This window comes from Scylla paramamosain, chromosome 41 (genome assembly GCF_035594125.1).
Source record: "Scylla paramamosain isolate STU-SP2022 chromosome 41, ASM3559412v1, whole genome shotgun sequence".
Classification (NCBI taxonomy): domain Eukaryota; kingdom Metazoa; phylum Arthropoda; class Malacostraca; order Decapoda; family Portunidae; genus Scylla; species Scylla paramamosain.
The window spans coordinates 10,066,967-10,086,966 of NC_087191.1; the positions used below are offsets into that span (position 1 = coordinate 10,066,967).

Consider the following 20,000-nt stretch of genomic DNA (forward strand, 5'->3'; position numbering starts at 1 on the left):
GTAAGGAAGAGAGAGGGAGAAAAAAAGACACAACAAACAAATATAAAAATCAAAGAGAAAATATCAACACACGATTCAGAGGAAAAAAAGAGGGAAAATTATAATAAAAATGGAGATAAGGAGAAAAGGGGGATAAAGAGGAGAGGTGAGAGAAAATTGTAAATAAAAGTGAGCGGTGATTTATAAGTTCATAAGGAAGGAAACAAGGTCAGTCTGTGTTGGTAAGATTAATCGTTATCTTTTTTCCTGTTTGTCTGTCTGTCTGTCAACTTGTTCATAATTGTCCGGTGTGTGTGTGTGTGTGTGTGTGTGTGTGTGTGTGTTCTCGGTTTTTTTTTTTTTCTAGAGTGGAGGAGGAGGAAAAAGATAAAGGAAATGAATTAAAAATAGTTCTTATATTTTAATAAATTTTTAACCAGTTTAATTTCACTAATATTTTTCAACAATAAATAATAAAAACCTAAAAAGTAAAAGCATAAGTACGTCTCTCTCTCTCTCTCTCTCTCTCTCTCTCTCTCTCTCTCTCTCTCTCTCTCTCTCTCTCTCTCTCTCTCTCTGTATGTACGTTTCTCAGCACCCACGAGTACATACATATCACGACCACTGCTGTGCGTGTGTAAGTGCCAATCACGTACACACACACACACACACACACACACACACACACACACACACACACACACACACACACACACGTCACAAAAAAACCATGTACGTAATAACCCGCTTCCCGAGCATGGCCATAAACGCACATGTACACCTTAAAAGCCCTCATGTGTACGCATCTTGACATTCCGACACGTCTCTTGCCTTCCATGTACGTAGCGGCAGGCCCGTGTGCGTGTGTGCGTGCGTGTGTGTGCGCGTGTGATAAGATGCAATTTACAGCACCAAAAATGACATCAAGTAACATAAAGACAGTCTGATAAGGAAGAGACTAGAGCTGGCAAGGTAATGAGGCCACAGCTCTTGTTACCGCTGACAGGGGAGGGGCGCAGGGGAGGGTGCTGACAGGGGAGGCAGTGGGAGGGGCAGGAAGCAGTTATTGTGACAGGCGGCAGGGTAGGAGCAAGGCAGGGGGCAAGGGGAGGGAGGACTGCTGACAGGGGAAGAAGTGGAAGGGGCGGTGACAGTGACAGGCGGAGAAAGAGGATGGGAAATCTGACAGGGGATGGCTAGGTATTCTAGAACAGGGGAAAGACAACAAAGAATGCCGTGGCAGATGTTTCTCTTCATAAATAATAGTAGAATAATAAAAAAAAAATCATTAATACTCTTTAAAAAAAAAAAAAGGTAAAACGAATAAAGCAGGAAAAAAGATGTTATTGTTAAGGGAAAGGGGGTAAAAATGACTCTCTAACGGGGGGAAACTCAGGAAAACACGGGAAAGAAAATGGGGAGCCAAAGGAAGGAAAAGGAAGGAAAAATATAGTAAAGAGGGAAGAAAAAGATGGAAAAGAGTAAGAAAAGGAAAGCAAAACAAGGGAAAGAAAACGGGAGGCCTGAGAAACGAAAAAAATATATATATAATGCTCTCCCAGGAAAATAAGGGAAAGAAAATGGGAAAACGAAAAAGAAAAAACGAAAAAATATAGTAAAAAAAATGACGAAACTTGGAAAATGAAAAGAAAACGACAGGAGAGGAATGGGAAAATAATGGAAGGGGGAACTCTGGCAAAAAACAAGGAATGGTATCGCTGGCAGGGGGTAAGGAATGGGTGAAAATTTACTCAAGCAGGGAAAGGAAAGGAAAGGAAAAAGGAGATAATTTTGACAGGGGAAGCAAGGAAAGGGGTAGGTGTTAATCTTGACAGGGTAGGGGGAGGGGGTAAGGTACAGTTAGATAAGGAAGGGGCAAAAATTAGCAGAGGAAGCAGGGACGGGGAAGTGGAGGGTATATACTTTGGCAGGGGAAAGGTTGAGAAAAGTTAACTATCTCTCTCTCTCTCTCTCTCTCTCTCTCTCTCTCTCTCTCTCTCTCTCTCTCTCTCTCTCTCTCTCTGATGGAACGTAAAATCAGAAAGCACCTTTATTCATTCCACTTATCTCTCACAAAATAAAAGCAGTAAAATAAGGTACATGAGAGAGAGAGAGAGAGAGAGAGAGAGAGAGAGAGAGAGAGAGAGAGAGAGAGAGAGAGAGAGAGAGAGAGAGAGAGAGAAAGGGGGTAGAGGTGGCAAGGTTTGGTAGGGCAGAGGATACAATGAAGGTGATAATGACCCTGTATTTGAGTGAGGCCGAGCCAGTCCCGTAGTGCAATCTTGGACAATGATATGTGGTGAGGTGAAGCAAATAATACACATGAGGACAGGACGGCGATGGGGGTGGTGGTGGTGGTGGTGGTGGTGGTGGTGAGGTGGGTTGTGGTGCCTCCGCCCTCCTCCTCCTCCTCTTACTAGTACCTCTCCTCTTTCCTCTCTCCTTTTTCTCCTCCTAGTTTCTCTATATCCATTCCTTCTTTTCTTATTTTTCCTCCTGGTTCATCTACTTTTTTTCCCTCCCTGCACCTTCTCTTTCTTCTCTTCTTCGTTTTCTTTCTCCTCCCTCTTTTTTCCTTGCTTCCTCCTGTTTCCTCTCTTCTTCCTCTTCTTTCTCCTGGTTCTTCTATTTTTCCTCCTTTTTTTCTCCCGGTTCCTCCTCTTTCCTCTCTTCTTCTTCCTCCTCCTCTTTCTTTTATTGCTATTAATGTTATCCTCCTTTTCTTCTTCATCCTCCTTCTTTTTTTCTCTTTCTAATGCTGCTGTTGCTATTTATTTTCTTTCCTCCTCTTCTTTATTCTAAAACTAATATTGTTATTCCTTTTTCCTCGTCTTTTCTCTTTCTATCCATTGTTCTCCTGTTCTTTCTTTAATATCACTTTTTTTCCGTATTTCTACTTTTTATTTCCTTTTTCCTACTTTTCCTAGTGTCGTATTCCTCCTCCTTCTCCTCTTCCTCTTCTCTTTCTATTCCTTCGTCTTCAAATCTACTTTTTTTCATATTCCTCTTCTTTTTCTTATTGTATATTTATTCTCATTTGTCATTTTAATTTTTTCTTCTTCTTTCTCCTCCTCCTCCTCTTCCTTCTTCTTCTGTCTTTGTTCCTTCATTATCTCCTCCTTCTCTTCCATGTTCTCTTGATTTTTTCCTCCTTCTTGTCTTCATATTCGTCTTCTTATCTCTTCGTTTTGTTTTGTTTATTTTCGTCATAAGATTTCTTGTATAGTTCTCTCTCTCTCTCTCTCTCTCTCTCTCTCTCTCTCTCTCTCTCTCTCTCTCTCTCTCTCTCTCTCTCTCTCTCTCAAATTGCTTCTTGTCTCTGTAAGTCAGTATAATTTACTCTAATTTTGGCAATATAATGCTATATTGCCCATAAACAAAGGAGAGAGAGAGAGAGAGAGAGAGAGAGAGAGAGAGAGAGAGAGAGAGAGAGAGAGAGAGAGAGAGAGAGAGAGAGAGAGAGAGAGAGAGAGAGAGACCATTTCCAGGCCTGAAAATCCAATGACACAGCGAAGTAGGAACAAATTATACCAAATTATACCTCTTCTCTCTCTTTATAGTCTGCCCTTAACCCTCAAGCCTTGCCCTTCCCTGCCACACCCCTGCCACAGCCCTTCCACACCATTACCACACCACTACCACAGCCCTACCACACTACCTTGCCTTAATTCTACCATAAACTCATTCTTCCCCTGCGACACTCCTATTGCATATTGTTACAGGGTTACCACAGCTCTTCCACATTAATCTGCCTTTAATCTACCATATGTATTAGTTTCTCTACATATACAATCACTGACTGTTACATTGCTATACATATTTAAGTTGTATCCTTGTTTTTTTTTTTTGATTTGTTTATTGTTGTTTAAAAGCCGTATTGCATATTATTTATTTTCTGTCGTGTTTCTGTCATATCTGTGGATTGCTGTGTTGTTATTAAGGTTTCCAAAGGGTTTTTTAAAAGTGATTCCATAATTCTAGTGACAGTTCAGCCCTTTTCAGCACCAGTGACACTTTATAAGCTTCACAGAATCCCCCGGTTATTAATTATGAAAGAAGTAAATGGAGATTGTTAGCAAGATGTCTTTTTTTAATGCCTTCATCACAACAAATTCATCTTGGAAGTTCATACACTTTTGTAATGGCATCCGGCGTGAAGCTGAGCTAATGTCGTGGTACTCAAAGGGTTAGCAAAGATTCTGCATCATCAAAGGGGGGACAATATCATGAAAACAAGACTACTCATCTCTGTGGCCTTTTCTTTCATTCCTATCGCTTTATTCTTTGCTTGATTTGTATTATGCGTCTTCCATATCTCTAGTTCTCTGCCACATAATAAGTCACAACAACTATACAAGATCCACTTTTCGTTTGTCAAGAGAACAGTGTGCAATGGAAGCCACTGGAGTTCCCAAGAGTATTTTTTATGATTGCAGTGATAGATTAACCGAACATTTGCATCGCTGAAAGGAGGAAACGTCATGAAGACCTGACTGCTTATCTCTGCGGCCTTTCAATAGTCCTGAAGGGAGAAGAGAGGGAACAAAAGCGTGCAGGAACCCGTGCCCTTGTTGTTGGTCGCCTCGTGGCCGCAGTGTAGCGCAGTGAGTGTCGCAGTGAGGGTACAGAGTGACGTCATGCTTTAGGGAGACTCCCACGGCGGGCAAGACGTGAATGGCAATAGAAAGTAGAAAGGACCAACCCTCACTCACCCTGACACTAACCACCCACCGCGCCGCATTTAAGGGCGTGACAAACACCCCGTAAATAATACACGCTGGGGACGGATTGCCTGACTCATGCTGAGGCAACCTTGCCCAACCTACCCTTGCCCAGACTTACCTATTCTTACTTAACACAAAATTCCAAACTTACTTCACCCAGCTCACCTATAACCTAGTCCAGCCTTAACTATCCTTACCTAACACAAAATTCTAACCTTACTTTACCTAACTGACCTACCTTAGCCCAGCCTTACCTATTCTTACTTCATCTAAAAATCCAAACTCATTTAACCTAATCTAACCTAACAAAGCACAGTCTTACCTGTTTAACCCAACCTAACTTTGAACAGAGCCCAACCTAACCTAAGCTAGCCCAACAGAGCTCTAAACAACTTAATTAAGCTCGTCTCAACCTGACCTAATCTATGTATGACAGAAAACGGGAACTAGGGTAACCTAACCTAACCTCACCTCAACTGGCTTAAAAGCTCAAAATGATACAACTTGCCGTAACCAAAACTAGCATTATATAAGTTTAATTAACCCAGATTAATGATAGAGTGAAAGTGTAACAATGCCTACGTAAGAAAATAAGTCAGAATATGTAAAGAAAGAAAATGAAGAAAATGCCGGATATCTGCTTCCATTAATGATAATAAGGAAACTCCGAGGAAAAAGAAATATATAAAAGTAAAACTGTACAATAACAATAAAATGTTTACTTGGAAAAAAAAATTGCTGCGACATCACTCCATAAAGAAAAACGAAAAACAATAGAAATATCGAAAAAAAAACAATGAACGGCGTATATTTTCCTCTCCATAAATAAATAATAAAATAATAAATTAATAATAATAATAATAAAAGTAAATGAATAATAAAAAATGAAAACAAGCCACATAAAACACCTTAGAAAAAAATAAACAAACAAGACAAAAGAACAAAACTGAAATAACTCTCTGGAAAACACACTGAGAGCAAACACACACACACACACACACACACACACACACACACACACACACACACACACACACACACACACAAGCCTTAAAAATACATCATACAAAACATAACAATACATTTTTCACGAAGGAGATAAAAAAGAAAGTCAAAACACAATTAAATCATTCAGGGGAGAAGAAAAGGAAGTTGTTTACCTCATTAGCATAAACAGACCATAGAAAAGAACCCGCCAAGATTGACAGACAGGAGGAGACAGACAAGATAGGAGGCTGTATCTTTACCTATCTTAGCACCAACAACAGGAGGAGGAGGAGGAGGAGGAGGAGGAGGAGGAGGAGGAGGAGGAGGAGGAAGAGGAGGAGATACGTAGAGTGGTGGGATATGGGTTGGAGAGAGAGAGAGAGAGAGAGAGAGAGAGAGAGAGAGAGAGAGAGAGAGAGAGAGAGAGAGAGAGAGAGAGAGAGAGAGAGAGAGAGAGACGAACGAAGACAAAACAAGCGGATAAGAAACAGAAATATGTATTAAAGAAGAAGAAGAAGAAGAAGAAGAAAAGATGAAGATGATGATGATGATGATGTTGGTAGTAAAAAGATAAACAAGAACAAGATCAATAAGAAATAAAAAATAATAAATAAATAAATAAATAAATAAGAAAATTCAAATCATCCAGTAACAACGCAAGACAGCAACCCAAATCAGCGCTGCGCAATATTGAAATGGTAAACAGCGAGACGAAAACACGAAGAAAAATCACTAAAAGAACAGACAGACAGACAGATAGAGAGACAGACAGACAGACAGACAGACAGACAGACAGACAGACGGGGAGATCGGCAGCTAGAGGAGAGTGAGAGGAGAAAGGCAGGGACAACACTACACATCTCGATAATTTGGGCGCCTCTTGAACCGGAAAATTGGAGGAAGAAGAAGAACAAAGTGTAGTGACTTGTTCTGCATTGTAATGGCGGCGATACGAGACTGCTGGGTATATTATTACTATTATTATTATTATTATTATTATTATTATTATTATTATTATTATTATTTTTATTATTATTATTGTTTTTTCGTTCATATTTCACAAACTGTATCAAAGGAAAATTACCAATATGTTTTTCGCTTTTTTTTTTTTTTACTGCTGACCACAATCTCTCTCTCTCTCTCTCTCTCTCTCTCTCTCTCTCTCTCTCTCTCTCTCTCTCTCTCTCTCTCTCTCGTAATTCTGTGTACTCTTTCTGACAATTCTCGTGTGGCTGGCCTCTTCAGTTAGCCTTGTATTTATTAATTTGCTTTTTTTCATTTATTTATTTATTTACTTATTTTTGTTTATTTTCGTTGCCCTTGGGCAGTTACCGTCTTTTAAAAATTGCCTTTCAGTGTTGCTTAATATAACGAGACAAATATTTTCTTTACAGTTTCTTAATATTATCCTAACATTTCCTTTGCCTTCACCAGATAAGACAACATTTTTATTGCAATTTATCAATATTCTCCTCCCCAAACCTTTCCCTTCATAGACGTTTGTAAATATTCTCCTTACAAAACTTTTCTTGATCGCCTAAGACAAGATTTTTGAGAGATATTGATTAACACTGCCCTAACATTTCCTTTTCGCTTCGTCAAATCTAAACAACGAACTCACCAAGACTAGTAAGATCGGATACCTTCTAATAAAAAAAAAAAAGACTCCCTTTTCTGTTGTTAAAAATAAGAAAACATTTTTCAGCGTACTTCATAAACATTTTTCTAACACTTCCTTTCCTTTTTTCACAACAGTTCATTCTCTTTCCCTTCGCCAGATAAGACGACATTTTTTTTTTCAGATCAGTTAATTAATTTTCTTCTAACATGCCCTTCCCTTTTTCAAGTAAGACAACATTTTTTCAGAGCAGTTCACTAACCCTTTGACTGCCACTTGGTACACCTTTCCCAAATCACCAATCACTGAGACACCTTTACTTGTTCTACAGCCACACCCAACCATTGAAGTGGGAAGAGACTGTAAAACTCAACCTTTTCATCGCTAACCTTTTTGTAGATGGAATTCACGCATTGCTTCTGGTGCTGTTAATCGTTTTGTCAACTAAGGCATTTTTTCAGACCAGTTCATAAACATTTTTCTAACGCCCCTTCCCTTCCTCAGATCTCGACAACGAAATCATCAAAATCAACAGGACGTGGGCGACAACAAAGACGGCAACCACGACGATACAGCCCATCAGTAACGCCACCTCCACGTCCTCCCTTCCCCCGGACCGCCCGCCCAAGAGGAAGAGGAAGAAGAAACGCAAAAAAGGGCGGAAGAACAAGAAGAGACACCGACGAAGGAAGCACAAGAAGAACCGGCTGAGGAACAGACGAAGGAAGGAGATGAGAAGACGAAGACTCCGACAACAGAAGGAAAGAAGAAGGAAAAAGGTGCTTACATCAAATTCCACCGCCATAACTACTACTACTATTACTCCCACCACCATCACTACAACCACTACTACAACTACTACTCCACTTTTCACTTAAATGCTCTGTAACTTGACTACTTTTTTATTATATGTATTTTTTGCTCGACTTATCACAGCTATTCACACACTCACACACTCGCTGTCCGCAGATGTCCTATAGAGAAGCCCGTGTTACATTTTCTTTAGCTCCCCATTAAAAAACAGTTTGCCAGTCCGTTTTCTTTCTAATGAGCGCGCGGTATAATAGAACTAAACTCAAAAGAAAACGCTTGATCTCATAGAAAAAAAATATATACACATGACAGTTTTATATTAGTAGTTATTCTACTTTACTTATTTCACTCTTATTTTTTTTTTCATCCTGTTTCCGAGATTGACTTTTCTCTTTCGTATCTTTTTTTGCGACGTTCCTAATTCTCTCCTTTTATTTTACGTTTTTATTTTATTTTATTTATTTATTATTTTTTTTTTCTTTATTTCGTTAGTAAGCCTCGCGTGTCCGTGTACGTAGAGCCAAGTGACATGTACGTTTAGTCTAACACACACACACACACACACACACACTTCTTAACCCCGCCAAGGTCTTTTTTGTAAATAATTTTCAAGTGATATATTTGTAAATAACCTACTTTAGCATTAATATATATTTTTTCTATCTTCTTTTTTTCATTTTCTTCTTTCCTTATTTTTTTCTTCTTTCTTTGTTCCCTTTCTCTGTTTTCATTGCTATTTTCTTTCCTTTTCTCTGCCTGTTTCTCTCTCTCTCTCTCTCTCTCTCTCTCTCTCTCTCTCTCTCTCTCTCTCTCTCTCTCTCTCTCTCTCTCTCTTAACAATGGATCAATAAAGTTAGAAATGTTATGACGCATTTCTCTCTCTCTCTCTCTCTCTCTCTCTCTCTCTCTCTCTCTCTCTCTCTCTCTCTCTCATGGTAAGGAATCCACGTATGTCTGTCTGTCTGTAGAGGTGCCATATGCCCATCACACACACACACACACACACACACACACCTAGTTAGTAAATTACTGCAAAACACGTACGCACAATCAGTCAGTCAGCCATAACAACACACACACACACACACACACACACACACACACACACACACACACACACACACACAGCCAATAAATTATTACAAACATACATACACACTCAGTCAGTCAGTCAGTCATTGCAACACTTGAACACACACACACACACACACACACACACACACACACACACACACACACACACACACACACGCAAGCTGTACAAAAGCTCTATATAACCCTGCATCCTTTAAAAAACTACTTTGACAAACTCCATAGAGAATAAAACCATGACAACTTAATTTGAGATTGATTAAAAAAAGTTCCCAGTTAATTTTTTTGTTTTTTTTGTTTTTGTTTTTTGTATCATTAACCTTGACTGTTTTTGTTTCGTGGGTTTTTAAAGTGTTTTAGTTATTATTTATTTATTTATTCATTATTAGTTTTGTTTATTTAATTTTTGTTTACTTTTTTACTTTTTTTTGGGGTTGGTAAGTAGAAAAATTGACTTCACACATAAAGGAATGAGAAAATAACGATTCGCAAATAAGAAAAAAAAGAAAAGAAAAGAAAAATCAAAGCAGAAGACGAAAAGTTATAAAGATGACACTGAAAAAAAAATCAAACACTTATAGGAACTTTATAAATTTGTTATTCTTCCTTCTATAAAAAAAAAAAAAGTTGAGAAAAAAAAGACTCGTATGGAAAAGAAAACAAGCCAAACTTCCTGCTTGTCTCTATGAAAACATGAAAAACAAAAACAATAAAAATAAACAAATAAATAAAAAGAGAAACATACGAGAAAAGGCTCATGAATTTACGAATCTATTACTCTTATCCTCATCGCATCCATTGAAAAATAAATAAATAAATAAATAAATACACAACAACACACAAGTACATTCTTCAAAACACAGGGCGGGAATACTTACGTGGACGAGACGCAGGTGTGTACAGGTGTGTGGCTGCTGCAGGTGCTTCACGCCACACCTGCTGGGAGAAAGGTGAGTCACGTCATGGGGAAGGTGAGTGAGGCAGAAATAATAACAATAAAAAATGAGAAAGGAGGAAGAAGATTGATTGAATGACGAAGTACAGCAAGGAAATGGCAGCTAAAGGAAGAGGAGGAGGAGGAGGAAGAGGAGGAGGAGGAATACAAAGGGAAACAAAGGAAGTCCAAATAAGCTCTTGCCAGGTTATTTGGGTAACTATTCTACGCTATTAGTGGGAGAGACAGGAGAGTACAGAAGGAGCAGGAGGAGGAGGAGGTGAACAGAAAGGAACACAGATGAAGAACAACCAGCAGCAGCAGCAGTGATAAAGCTCTTTTTTTTTTTTTTCACGGAGCTGTTTGTAAAGACTTTGCTAACATATTAACTAACATATACTAAGAGAAACTGGATACAAGAAGGAAGAAATAAAAGAAGAAAAAGAAGCCATTATATACATTATGTATAAATATAACCGAAATTTTGTATGAATGAATACACTTATGTCATTATTCACTATTTATCCTTCAGTTAAGCACATCCAAAGTTAACATATCCGTACAATACCAGCCACACACTCCCCTCACACCGCCAATGTCGCTGCAGATAAATACTTTAGTCCATGCTTCCGTTTTCTCTAACGTTTACCGTTTTCTATAAAATTTTTACCTATATCTTTAACATTCATTAGCTTGACCTTCCATTCTCCCAGATGACTTCGTTTCTTCTCTCAAGGGCAACCAACACACCTACACCCTGTCTAACATCCCCATCACATCACCACATCTCCAATAACACTCCCATACATCTCCTCTAACACGCCACATCCCCAACACATCCCCAATAACTCTCCCACACGCCTCAACTAACACACCACATACGTATCGAATCCCCCACATGAACACCACTCCCACACACACCACTAACACTCCACATCCCCCACACATCCCCCAATACCCTTACACATCTCTACACATCTCAACATTCTCAAACATACCTCCAACATCCCACATTCCTAACGATATTTTTCATCTCTTCCAGTACTCCAAACACAGCATCCATATTTATCGTAGTAGTAGTAGTAGTAGTAGAAGTAGTAGTAGTTTATTAACGGTAGCTGTAGTTATGTTGTTTTAAATTGTTCAAGTAATCAAGCGCAAGATTAATTCGTAATAGTTCTACTTGTATAATATAATGATGCAGTTTATAATTATGATAATGAATAGTTCATTAAAAAAAATAAATAAAAAAAATGTACCTTATTCTGATCACAAGCTATCCTAAATGGAAAAAAAAGATAAAAAAATAGATAAAAAAATAATAAAAGAAATTGAAACAAACATAACATTAAACACCACAACAAACATTAAACGTAACATAGATCACACTTACCTTACAGCAATCGATGTTTTTGTCCTCCATTTCCTTCACCACACACAGTCACCCCCTCGCACCTCCGTCCACTCCACACCTCATCCCTGCCTCCACAACACCAACACTCCCTTATTAGCAGCACAATCATCAGAAACACGAGTCACCACCAGATCGTGTCCCTTAAGGAAGATTACAGCGGATATCTGACAGCCCGCCACACACACACACAGCCTCCGCCACCACCAGGCACACGAGGTTAGCGAGGCGCGGCTTGAGTCTTTGCGTGAAGATGAACTGAAGCACTGAGGTGAAGCTTCGGTCAGTAATAAGAGAGAAATTTGTTGTAATTGTTTTTTTTTTTTTCATCTTGTTTTCCTTATTTGTGGTTGGTGTGTTTTGTTTGTTTGTGTGTCCTGCTGTTTGTTGCTTTTGTTTATCAAGGGAAGGAGTGAGGAAGTTCGAGATAACGAACCTAAAATTCGTTATCTCGAGGTCTCGTTGAAAATAAATAATTCACTGACTTATTTCAGTAGTAAATCTTATTGAATATCATCCTTTTCATATCAAAGTATTTCATAATAATTATATTTGGAGTTTAATTTTCTTCAGCGATTAGAATTCAAGTAATGATAATTAAATAATGCAAACCTGCTTCCCTCTGCCTCCCTCTCCTCCACGAACCGAGTCTGGCCAGTCAGGAGAGTGAGGGTGACGTCGCCAGTCATGCACCAATGGTAATCACACCATCATTTCGTGACATGTACAACACTGAAGGCACACGCACTGCAGACCACACTTGTCTGGCTGAGTGTGTGTTATGAAGTATTGAGAAGTCCTCAGACTCTTAACTTTATTACAGGAATCTTTGTCTTTGAGAGGAAGTGGTTACAATAGTTTTGGTGTCGTCACCCAAATTCCTAGATATCATAGAAAACGAGGTAGTATAGAAAACAGGTAACTTTTAACGCAGACTAAAATAATTTTACACAGCTCTTTACATCCATTACACTCGTAACTGAGAAAAAGTAGTAGTAGTAGCAACAACAACAGTAGTAGTAGTAGTAGTAATAGTAGTAGTAGTAGTAGTAGTAGCTGTTGTTATTCCTTCCAATCTGCTTTCTTTGTTTCCGACTTCTCTCTCACTCATTCTGTAATGGGTGGGAAAAGTATACTGGAAGATGTTTCATGTGAATTGTACGTTACTGGGAGATCATTATGTCAAGTATGTAGTGTGGTGCAGCGAGTGTCTCCACGTGACGAAGGCTTCTGTGATTGGTCAATAAAACTAAACCTTGAGCCTCCCTTGGCATCCACCCACCTGCCCGCCCCGCCTCTCCGTCTCTCTTCTCCCGTGACCAATGTGTTTCTCCGCCCTCTCACCGCGACCATCACCCGTCCCTCCCTCCCTCCTCTCTCCCTTCCGATACTTCTTGCTTCTCATCACCACCACTACCTCCTCCTCCTCCTCCTCCTCCTCCTCCCCCTAATTATTTTTTAATATTGAAACCACCAATGAGAATGGACTTGCAGTATTTGAATATTTCCCTGGCAAATATTTCCTATACAATATTGGTGAATTTGTTTCCAGCTGTGTGTTTGTTGTGAGGTCTGTAGATAACTGATACAATATATAGTAAATTTTTCGTTTTTACCATTGCTCAACAAAACTCAATATTAGCATTAATAAAACAATACACGTTTAGGGCACCCGTGTGGATTTGATTTTTAATGCAGATACTGATTCCTGTGTTAGTTTTGACTGTGGGAGCGGAATGACAACCACACGGTGAATAAAGATGCTTGATCGATTGTTTCCACCAGGCTCCCGTGACTGGTATTACATCAGGTGGTTAAGTAAGCAATATAGAAATTATTCTCTCATATCAAGAGTTTTTGGGATTGACCTTATGTTTATGTGGATAGTGATGAAACAGTTTACGCGAAGAGTCTCTGAGGAAGACATTTGCTTCTCAACGTGGAAATATTTAGGTGGAAAAAACCGGAATTTGTCGGTATTTGTGCCATTATGGGTGACGTCACCATTAAGTGAATCATAGAGATTATCCATTGAAGGCGATATAAAGATTTTCACAATATAAATATCACAAATTGTCGGTGTTTGTGCATTATGGGTGACGTCATCATAAAGTGAATTATAGAGAAATCCATTGCAGGCGATATAAAGATTTTTCACAATATAAATACTAATATACACAAACGGTGGAGGAAAAGTTACCTAATAAATAAATACAGATTAGAAGAAAATAATACCCAAAGTAATACTAATAAATAAGATGTGAAGTAGTTGAGTTTACGAACAAAACACATCAACTCCGCAGGTGTGCAAAATTTTTCTGCAGGGAAAGAGAAACTGAAAGTAAATAATATACGTAGATCAATAAGAAAGTATTTAGAGGTGAAATGGTGGTATTTGTGGAGGTGGTGAAGAATTGAAAGTAGTAACAATGGTAGTACTGGTAGTAAAGTGTGGGTTAGTAGCAGTAATTAATAGTAGTAGTAGTAGTAGTAGTTTATTTGTGTTTTCTGTATTTTTATTCATCTATTTTTATTTATACATTCATTCATTTTTATTCATCCTTTTTTATTTGACGGATTTAATTTAACTCCGATTATGCTATCTCTCTCTCTCTCTCTCTCTCTCTCTCTCTCTCTCTCTCTCTCTCTCTCTCTCTCTCTCTCTCTCTCTCTCTCTCTCTCTCGTTAGTTTGATGTATTTTAACGTTTGAATGTGTTAGCATTGTGTTTAAAAAAGTAAGCATTATCTGTTTATATATCATTATCTGCTTACTTATTCTGTCACTCAAAATCTTTTTTTTTTTTTTTTCAGCTAATTAAACCCGATGACTTTCTAATTAGGAGTCATTACATTCATAGATTAGTGTGGCAAGTTGAATAAGATACAAGTAAATCAAAATAATGAACTTATTGGCCGCTACCACCACCATTACCACCACCACTACTATTACTGCTGCTGCTACTACTACTGTTACTACTACTACTACATAATTTCAATATTCAAGAGACCTTTTTTACGTTGTTTTAAATCATCAAGTACCTTTTAAATGCACCGTCACAGCTCCAAAACAATTTAGAGACTTTTACTCTTTACACTTCTAGCTTATTTGTACGTTCTATATCATATTTTTTTCTTCCAAACATTGCTACATTCTATAAATCTTTCTACGTTGTTTTAAACCTTCAATTATCATTTAACAGTACCGAACGCTTCGAACTGAGTAGTATTTCTTTTACTTATAAACACGTCTGCGTTTCTACACCACATTCCTGTGTGCTAGAGATGATATTACGCTGTTTCAAACCTCCAAGTATCGTTTCAATGCACCGAACGCTTCGAAACAGTGAACTGAAACCTCGCGAGTCGCTTTACCCACTCCACTTACCAGCTTACCACGAGTTATGTAAGAGGAGTGTGCGTATGTGAGTGTGTGCGAGTGTGTCCTTCCTGCAACGCATCATATAGCTTTCCAGTGGTCAGAGTGAAGAGGAAGCGGCGCTGAATCACGTTAAGTCTACCCCAAGAACCCCAGCAGGTATGTGTGTGTGTATGTTGGTGTGAGGGGCCGGCAGGGTGAGGCTGGGTGACGCCGCCTGTCCGGGGTTGGGAAGGTACAGTTGCCAGATTCAGTATTCGCTTTGTTGTTGTCATTGTTTGGAATGTGTGGGGGAGTGAGTGTCCTTGTGTCCTTGCTTGTGTTAGTGTTTTGTCCTTCCTCCGTCACTGTTGTTGTCATTACTGTTATTACTATCACCATTACTACCGTCACCTTAATTAGCATCACTTGTATTACTGTCAGTCTCTCTTATCACCATTACCGCCATCACCATTACTACCATCATCATTACTACTTACTCTTCTCTCTTCTGTCACTGTTACTTGCATCACCATTACTACCATCACTATTCTTTCTCTACCATCACCATTACTACTTTCACCCATACGTTTCATTAACCACCACCACCACCACGGTAGAAATTTATAATAACTCCTTGTTATCTAACCCCCTATTTCCCCCAGCAAGCCAGATTAGGGCAAATTTGGACATTCATGAAAAAGTCTAAGAATGAGATGCCATGTTTTGACAAGTCGAGAAATTTCTAACCCTAAGCGCCTCCTGGACCTCTCCTTAAGGACACTAACCTAACCTAGCATAACCTAAGATTACCTAACCTAGAATTACCTAACCTAACATTAACCTAACCATTCTGTACCGCGGCAGTCATACGCTATTCCTCACGGCCGACGTCTGAAATCGTCATATACTAAGAAATAAAGTACATCAACACTCACCAATAGAGGAAATAGTGCCAAAGTTCATGGTTGTGAAAATGAAAGCTGCCATTTTGAAGGATGTAATAACAAACGTAAATCACAATCTTGCAAACTTTCCACGGTAACGGCTGGAGTCAAATTGGCATGATGGCGCCGTGGCACCCTCACTCACGGGGCAGCGCGAAATAATACCCTCGTAGTGTTCTTTATATATAAATCTCGCAAATAAAATGTATCTCATAATAAAATGTTCATAATTAAATGCTTATCGTTCAGTAGTTTCGATACAACCAACAAGTTGAGTTTATGTATGGACAAAAAAACTTTTCGTATTTTTCACTCACACATAAACTACTTCCTGAGGCGGATAGGAAGTGTTCCAGGGCTCAGTGCGTGAAGGGAGCCGTATAGCACACGCAATTTGTGGACTTAGGCTCTGTTTTCAGCGCGGATTTGTGAGTTAACTATAGGAAGTCGCTGTTTGAGACTTTTACAGACGTACACTACAGTAAGTGCACTGTATCATGTCAGTGTTCACCGGCAAGGTAAGGTGGACCTGTTGTAAACATTAACGAAAAAGGAAAATGTGTTTGCATTACATATATGAAACACTCGTACATGAGAGAGAGAGAGAGAGAGAGAGAGAGAGAGAGAGAGAGAGAGAGAGAGAGAGAGAGAGAGAGAGAGAGGGAGGGAGAGAGTCAGCCAACCATGCCGTTTCGTCTCTCATCGAAAACCTATATTTTGATCAGAGAGAGAGAGAGAGAGAGAGAGAGAGAGAGAGAGAGAGAGAGAGAGAGAGAGATTATTCAAGGTCAGCATTAAAGTAAATCACTTCATGAATTTTTAGTCTTGAATTTTTGAAGTTACTTTTTATATTACTATTATTGTTGATGCTCCTGTTGTTGTTGTTGTTGTTGTTGTACTACTACTACTACTACTACTGCTGTTCCTCCCCCTCCGACTACTACTACTGCTGCTGCTGCTCCTCTTCCTCCGACTACTACTACTACTACTACTATTATTATTCTCCGACTACTACTACTACTACTACTACCAGCACCCTCGATTCTCTCGCGTCCTCTCAAAAACATGCTACAAAAGTTTTAGATTTCCACGTAACTTTTTGTATTTATTTTCGTGGATAGCACCCGGTGGAAGTTTGGAGGTAAATTAGGAAATAATGAAAATAAGAAAGAATGGAATTAGAGAGAGAGAGAGAGAGAGAGAGAGAGAGAGAGAGAGAGTGTGTGTGTGTGTGTGTGTGTGTTCATCCCTTATCTTTTTCAGTGCTACTCAATTTTCATTCTTACTTCATCTTATCATTTATCTTGCCTCTCATCATTATCAAATCTCACAGTCAGTAATTCTTGCCCTGTGTTGTTTACGCTTCCTGAATCTGCCACTTCAGTCACCGGCGCTGCTCACTGACCAATCATAATGCAATAAGAGTCGAGGCACGCTCTCGCCAGCCAGTCAAAACAAGACACCGCTCTCCCTACCACTTGACCCCAGTGTTTCTTTGATATTTCTTTCTCATATCTCTTAACACGCTGTAGTGAAAGTTATGTCGGCTTTCAAGGGGATTTTCATGACTTTAGTGGTAGTTTAACAGGGTCTTGGGAACGTTATTGGGGTTTTTAAGTTCCTTTCCTTGTTTTTTTGTGGTTTGGCAGGTTCTGGTGGAAGTAATTGGGTTTTTAAGTGTGTTCGAGTGATAGTTTAACATGATGTAGTGGAAGTTACTGTGGTTTTCATGGGTGTTTGCGTGATTGTAGTGATAATTTAAGGGTCTGTACTAGAAGGTATTGGGATTTTTAAGTATTTTCATGTTTTTAGTAGAAGTTATAAGATGTTTTTTTTTATTTATTTTTCTTATGATTATATTTGATTACCATATGACAAGCTCTAGTGAAAATCCTTTGTATTCTTGATAGCAGTAAATATTTGTAGTAATATTTATGGTAGTTTAAGGATTCATAAGTAGAAAAAAAAAACAAATAAGACATTCATGAAAGAACAAGGCTAACCATCTCTATTGTCTTTTGAGAATAGTGAGTTAAGGACCCTCCCCCCTCCCGCTAACTCGTCCTCCACTCGCCAGCTTTTTGTGAACCATCGCCAAGGTGTGGAGTGAGCCCAGGACGTGCGTGAATGGATGAAGGTCAGGATTCAGGAAGCGCAATCGTGAAAAACTGGAAATCTCGTCTGGGAGTTGCGCCGCGGTAAACTCTGATGAAGGAGAACGAAGGAAGAAGGAAGGAAGGAGAGGGGAAGGAAGGAAAGAAGTTTTTTGAGAAGTTTTACAGTTTGAAGAGTTTAATGTCATGTGGGTTTTATATTTATTTATTTTATTTATCTATTTATTTATTTATTTATTTATTTATTTCCATCTTAGCAGGAATAATTAGCGGGGAAAGTTGTACCGTTTGAAAAATTAAGTGTCGTGTAGCCTTTTTTTTTTTTTTTTCGTTAGTTCTTTATATTTTCTTTTTTTTACGATTTTTTTTTAATTCCGCGTAACCTTTTTTTTTATTATTGTTTTACTTTACTTTTTTTTTTTTCCTAACACTGAACTCCAGCAAGAGAAATAGATTAGACTTTCATTAGGCCTTCATTAGGGGGGAAAACTTGTACTGTTTGAAGAATTAAAGTTGGTGTAGTCTATTAGTTTTTACCGTTTTTATTATTATTATTATTATTATTATTATTATTATTATTATTATTATTATTATTATTACTATTATTATTATTTCACTTTTATTTATTTATTTTATTTTTTTCTTACCGTTTGTTTAACTTTGAACTCCAGCACACAAGTAAGATGGGTCAGGCCTTCCTCAGCGGGACAAATAAGGGTATTATATCTTATTGAAGCAACCTAAGCCTACTCATTTTCAGACGCTATTTATTCCTGGACATCATAGGTGCTCTCTTATATCGTGATCGACACAGTGAAGGGATCAGCAGTGAAATTAGTGAACAGAATAATTCTAAACCTAAGCAAAGTTAACCTAAGCTAATCCATCTTACCGTAACATAATCTAACGTAACTTGATCTAATATAATCTAATCTAACCTATCTTGATCAATTCTAATTTAATATAATCTAATCTAATCGAACTTAACCTAACCTAACTTAACCTAATCTAAACCCAACCAAACATTAACCTAACTTAACTTAACCTTTAGATGAAAACGGTTGTTATTTCAATATTATCCAAAAAGAGAGAGTTAGAATATGGACCTAACTTAACCTAACCTAATCTAAACATAACCAAACATTAACCTAACTTAACCTTTAAATGAAAACGGTGGCTATTTCAATATTATCCAAGATGAGAGAGGTAGGGTATGGATGTTATACCAAAAGAACCAGAATTATCGTACGCACGTCTTTGTCAGATAGGAAACTTGTTGTTTATTTTACCGAGAAAAGAGAATAAAACCATTTCATAACACTGAGCTCCAGCAAGAAAAATAAATGAGGCCTTTGTGTTGTTTATTTAGCATTAGCGGGACAAATGAGAGAAGGGAAGGTATAGACGTCATACCAAAAGAAGCAGAATTATCGTACGCACATTGTGACTAGAAACGGGGAGTTGTGTTTACCTTACCTTGAAAAGAAAATGAAACCAAAACATACATTAAAAAATACGACTTCCCTATTGATCTTGTCTTCAAAACTAATAAAGATAAGAGAAAAGCAGGTAAAGTAATGTAAATGAGGTAAGGTAAGATAAACATAGATATAAGTACATACAAAATAACTTATAAGTTTTTTTTTTTTTTTGTTGCCCTTGGCCAGTGTCCTTCTTACATAAAAAAAAAAAGTACAAAATAACCTATGTTTTAAATTATTTTTCTATTGATAACCTCATCATCATCAACTCTGGGATGGTAACACTGGTTTCAGTAAGCACGTGAAGTCTCAGTGCTGCCAGATCTGAAATATTGACATATCTGAAACTTTTCAATCTCCTGAAATATTTGTGAATTCAATATTGTCCTAAATTTTGTGACATTTTTAGATATGAAATTGTCCTTAATCTGAAATATCTGTAGGTGCTCTGACTTTGTCCTGAGTCTTTTAAAATATCGATAGATCTCTTGAAATCGTCCTGAATCTCCTGAAATAACTGTAGTTTGAAATTATCCGGAATCTC

The 20,000-nt window shown here is 38.1% G+C and overlaps 1 protein-coding gene and 2 long non-coding RNA genes across 5 annotated transcripts in view; 2 read left to right on the forward strand and 1 right to left on the reverse strand.

The window, feature by feature from the left end:
- Positions 1–8,949, forward strand: part of LOC135092981 (R-spondin-1-like) — a 186,863-nt gene extending 177,914 nt beyond the window's left edge. For both annotated transcript variants that reach the window (XM_063991806.1, XM_063991807.1), the window contains exon 5: positions 7,813–8,949. In XM_063991806.1, the coding sequence (XP_063847876.1) occupies positions 7,813–8,186 (374 nt within the window). In that variant the 3' untranslated portion in view covers positions 8,187–8,949. The remainder of the gene's footprint in view (positions 1–7,812) is intronic.
- The window catches only part of LOC135092982 (uncharacterized), a 77,651-nt gene extending 65,883 nt beyond the window's left edge, over positions 1–11,768 (reverse strand). For both annotated transcript variants that reach the window (XR_010263146.1, XR_010263147.1), the window contains exons 1-2: positions 11,541–11,768; positions 10,092–10,149 (exon numbers count right to left, since the gene is read on the reverse strand). This is a non-coding gene — a long non-coding RNA (uncharacterized LOC135092982). The remainder of the gene's footprint in view (positions 1–10,091; positions 10,150–11,540) is intronic.
- Positions 11,769–14,954: 3,186 nt separating this feature from the next.
- Positions 14,955–20,000, forward strand: part of LOC135093121 (uncharacterized) — a 24,809-nt gene continuing 19,763 nt past the window's right edge. Inside the window, exon 1 of the long non-coding RNA XR_010263214.1 lies at positions 14,955–15,094. This is a non-coding gene — a long non-coding RNA (uncharacterized LOC135093121). The remainder of the gene's footprint in view (positions 15,095–20,000) is intronic.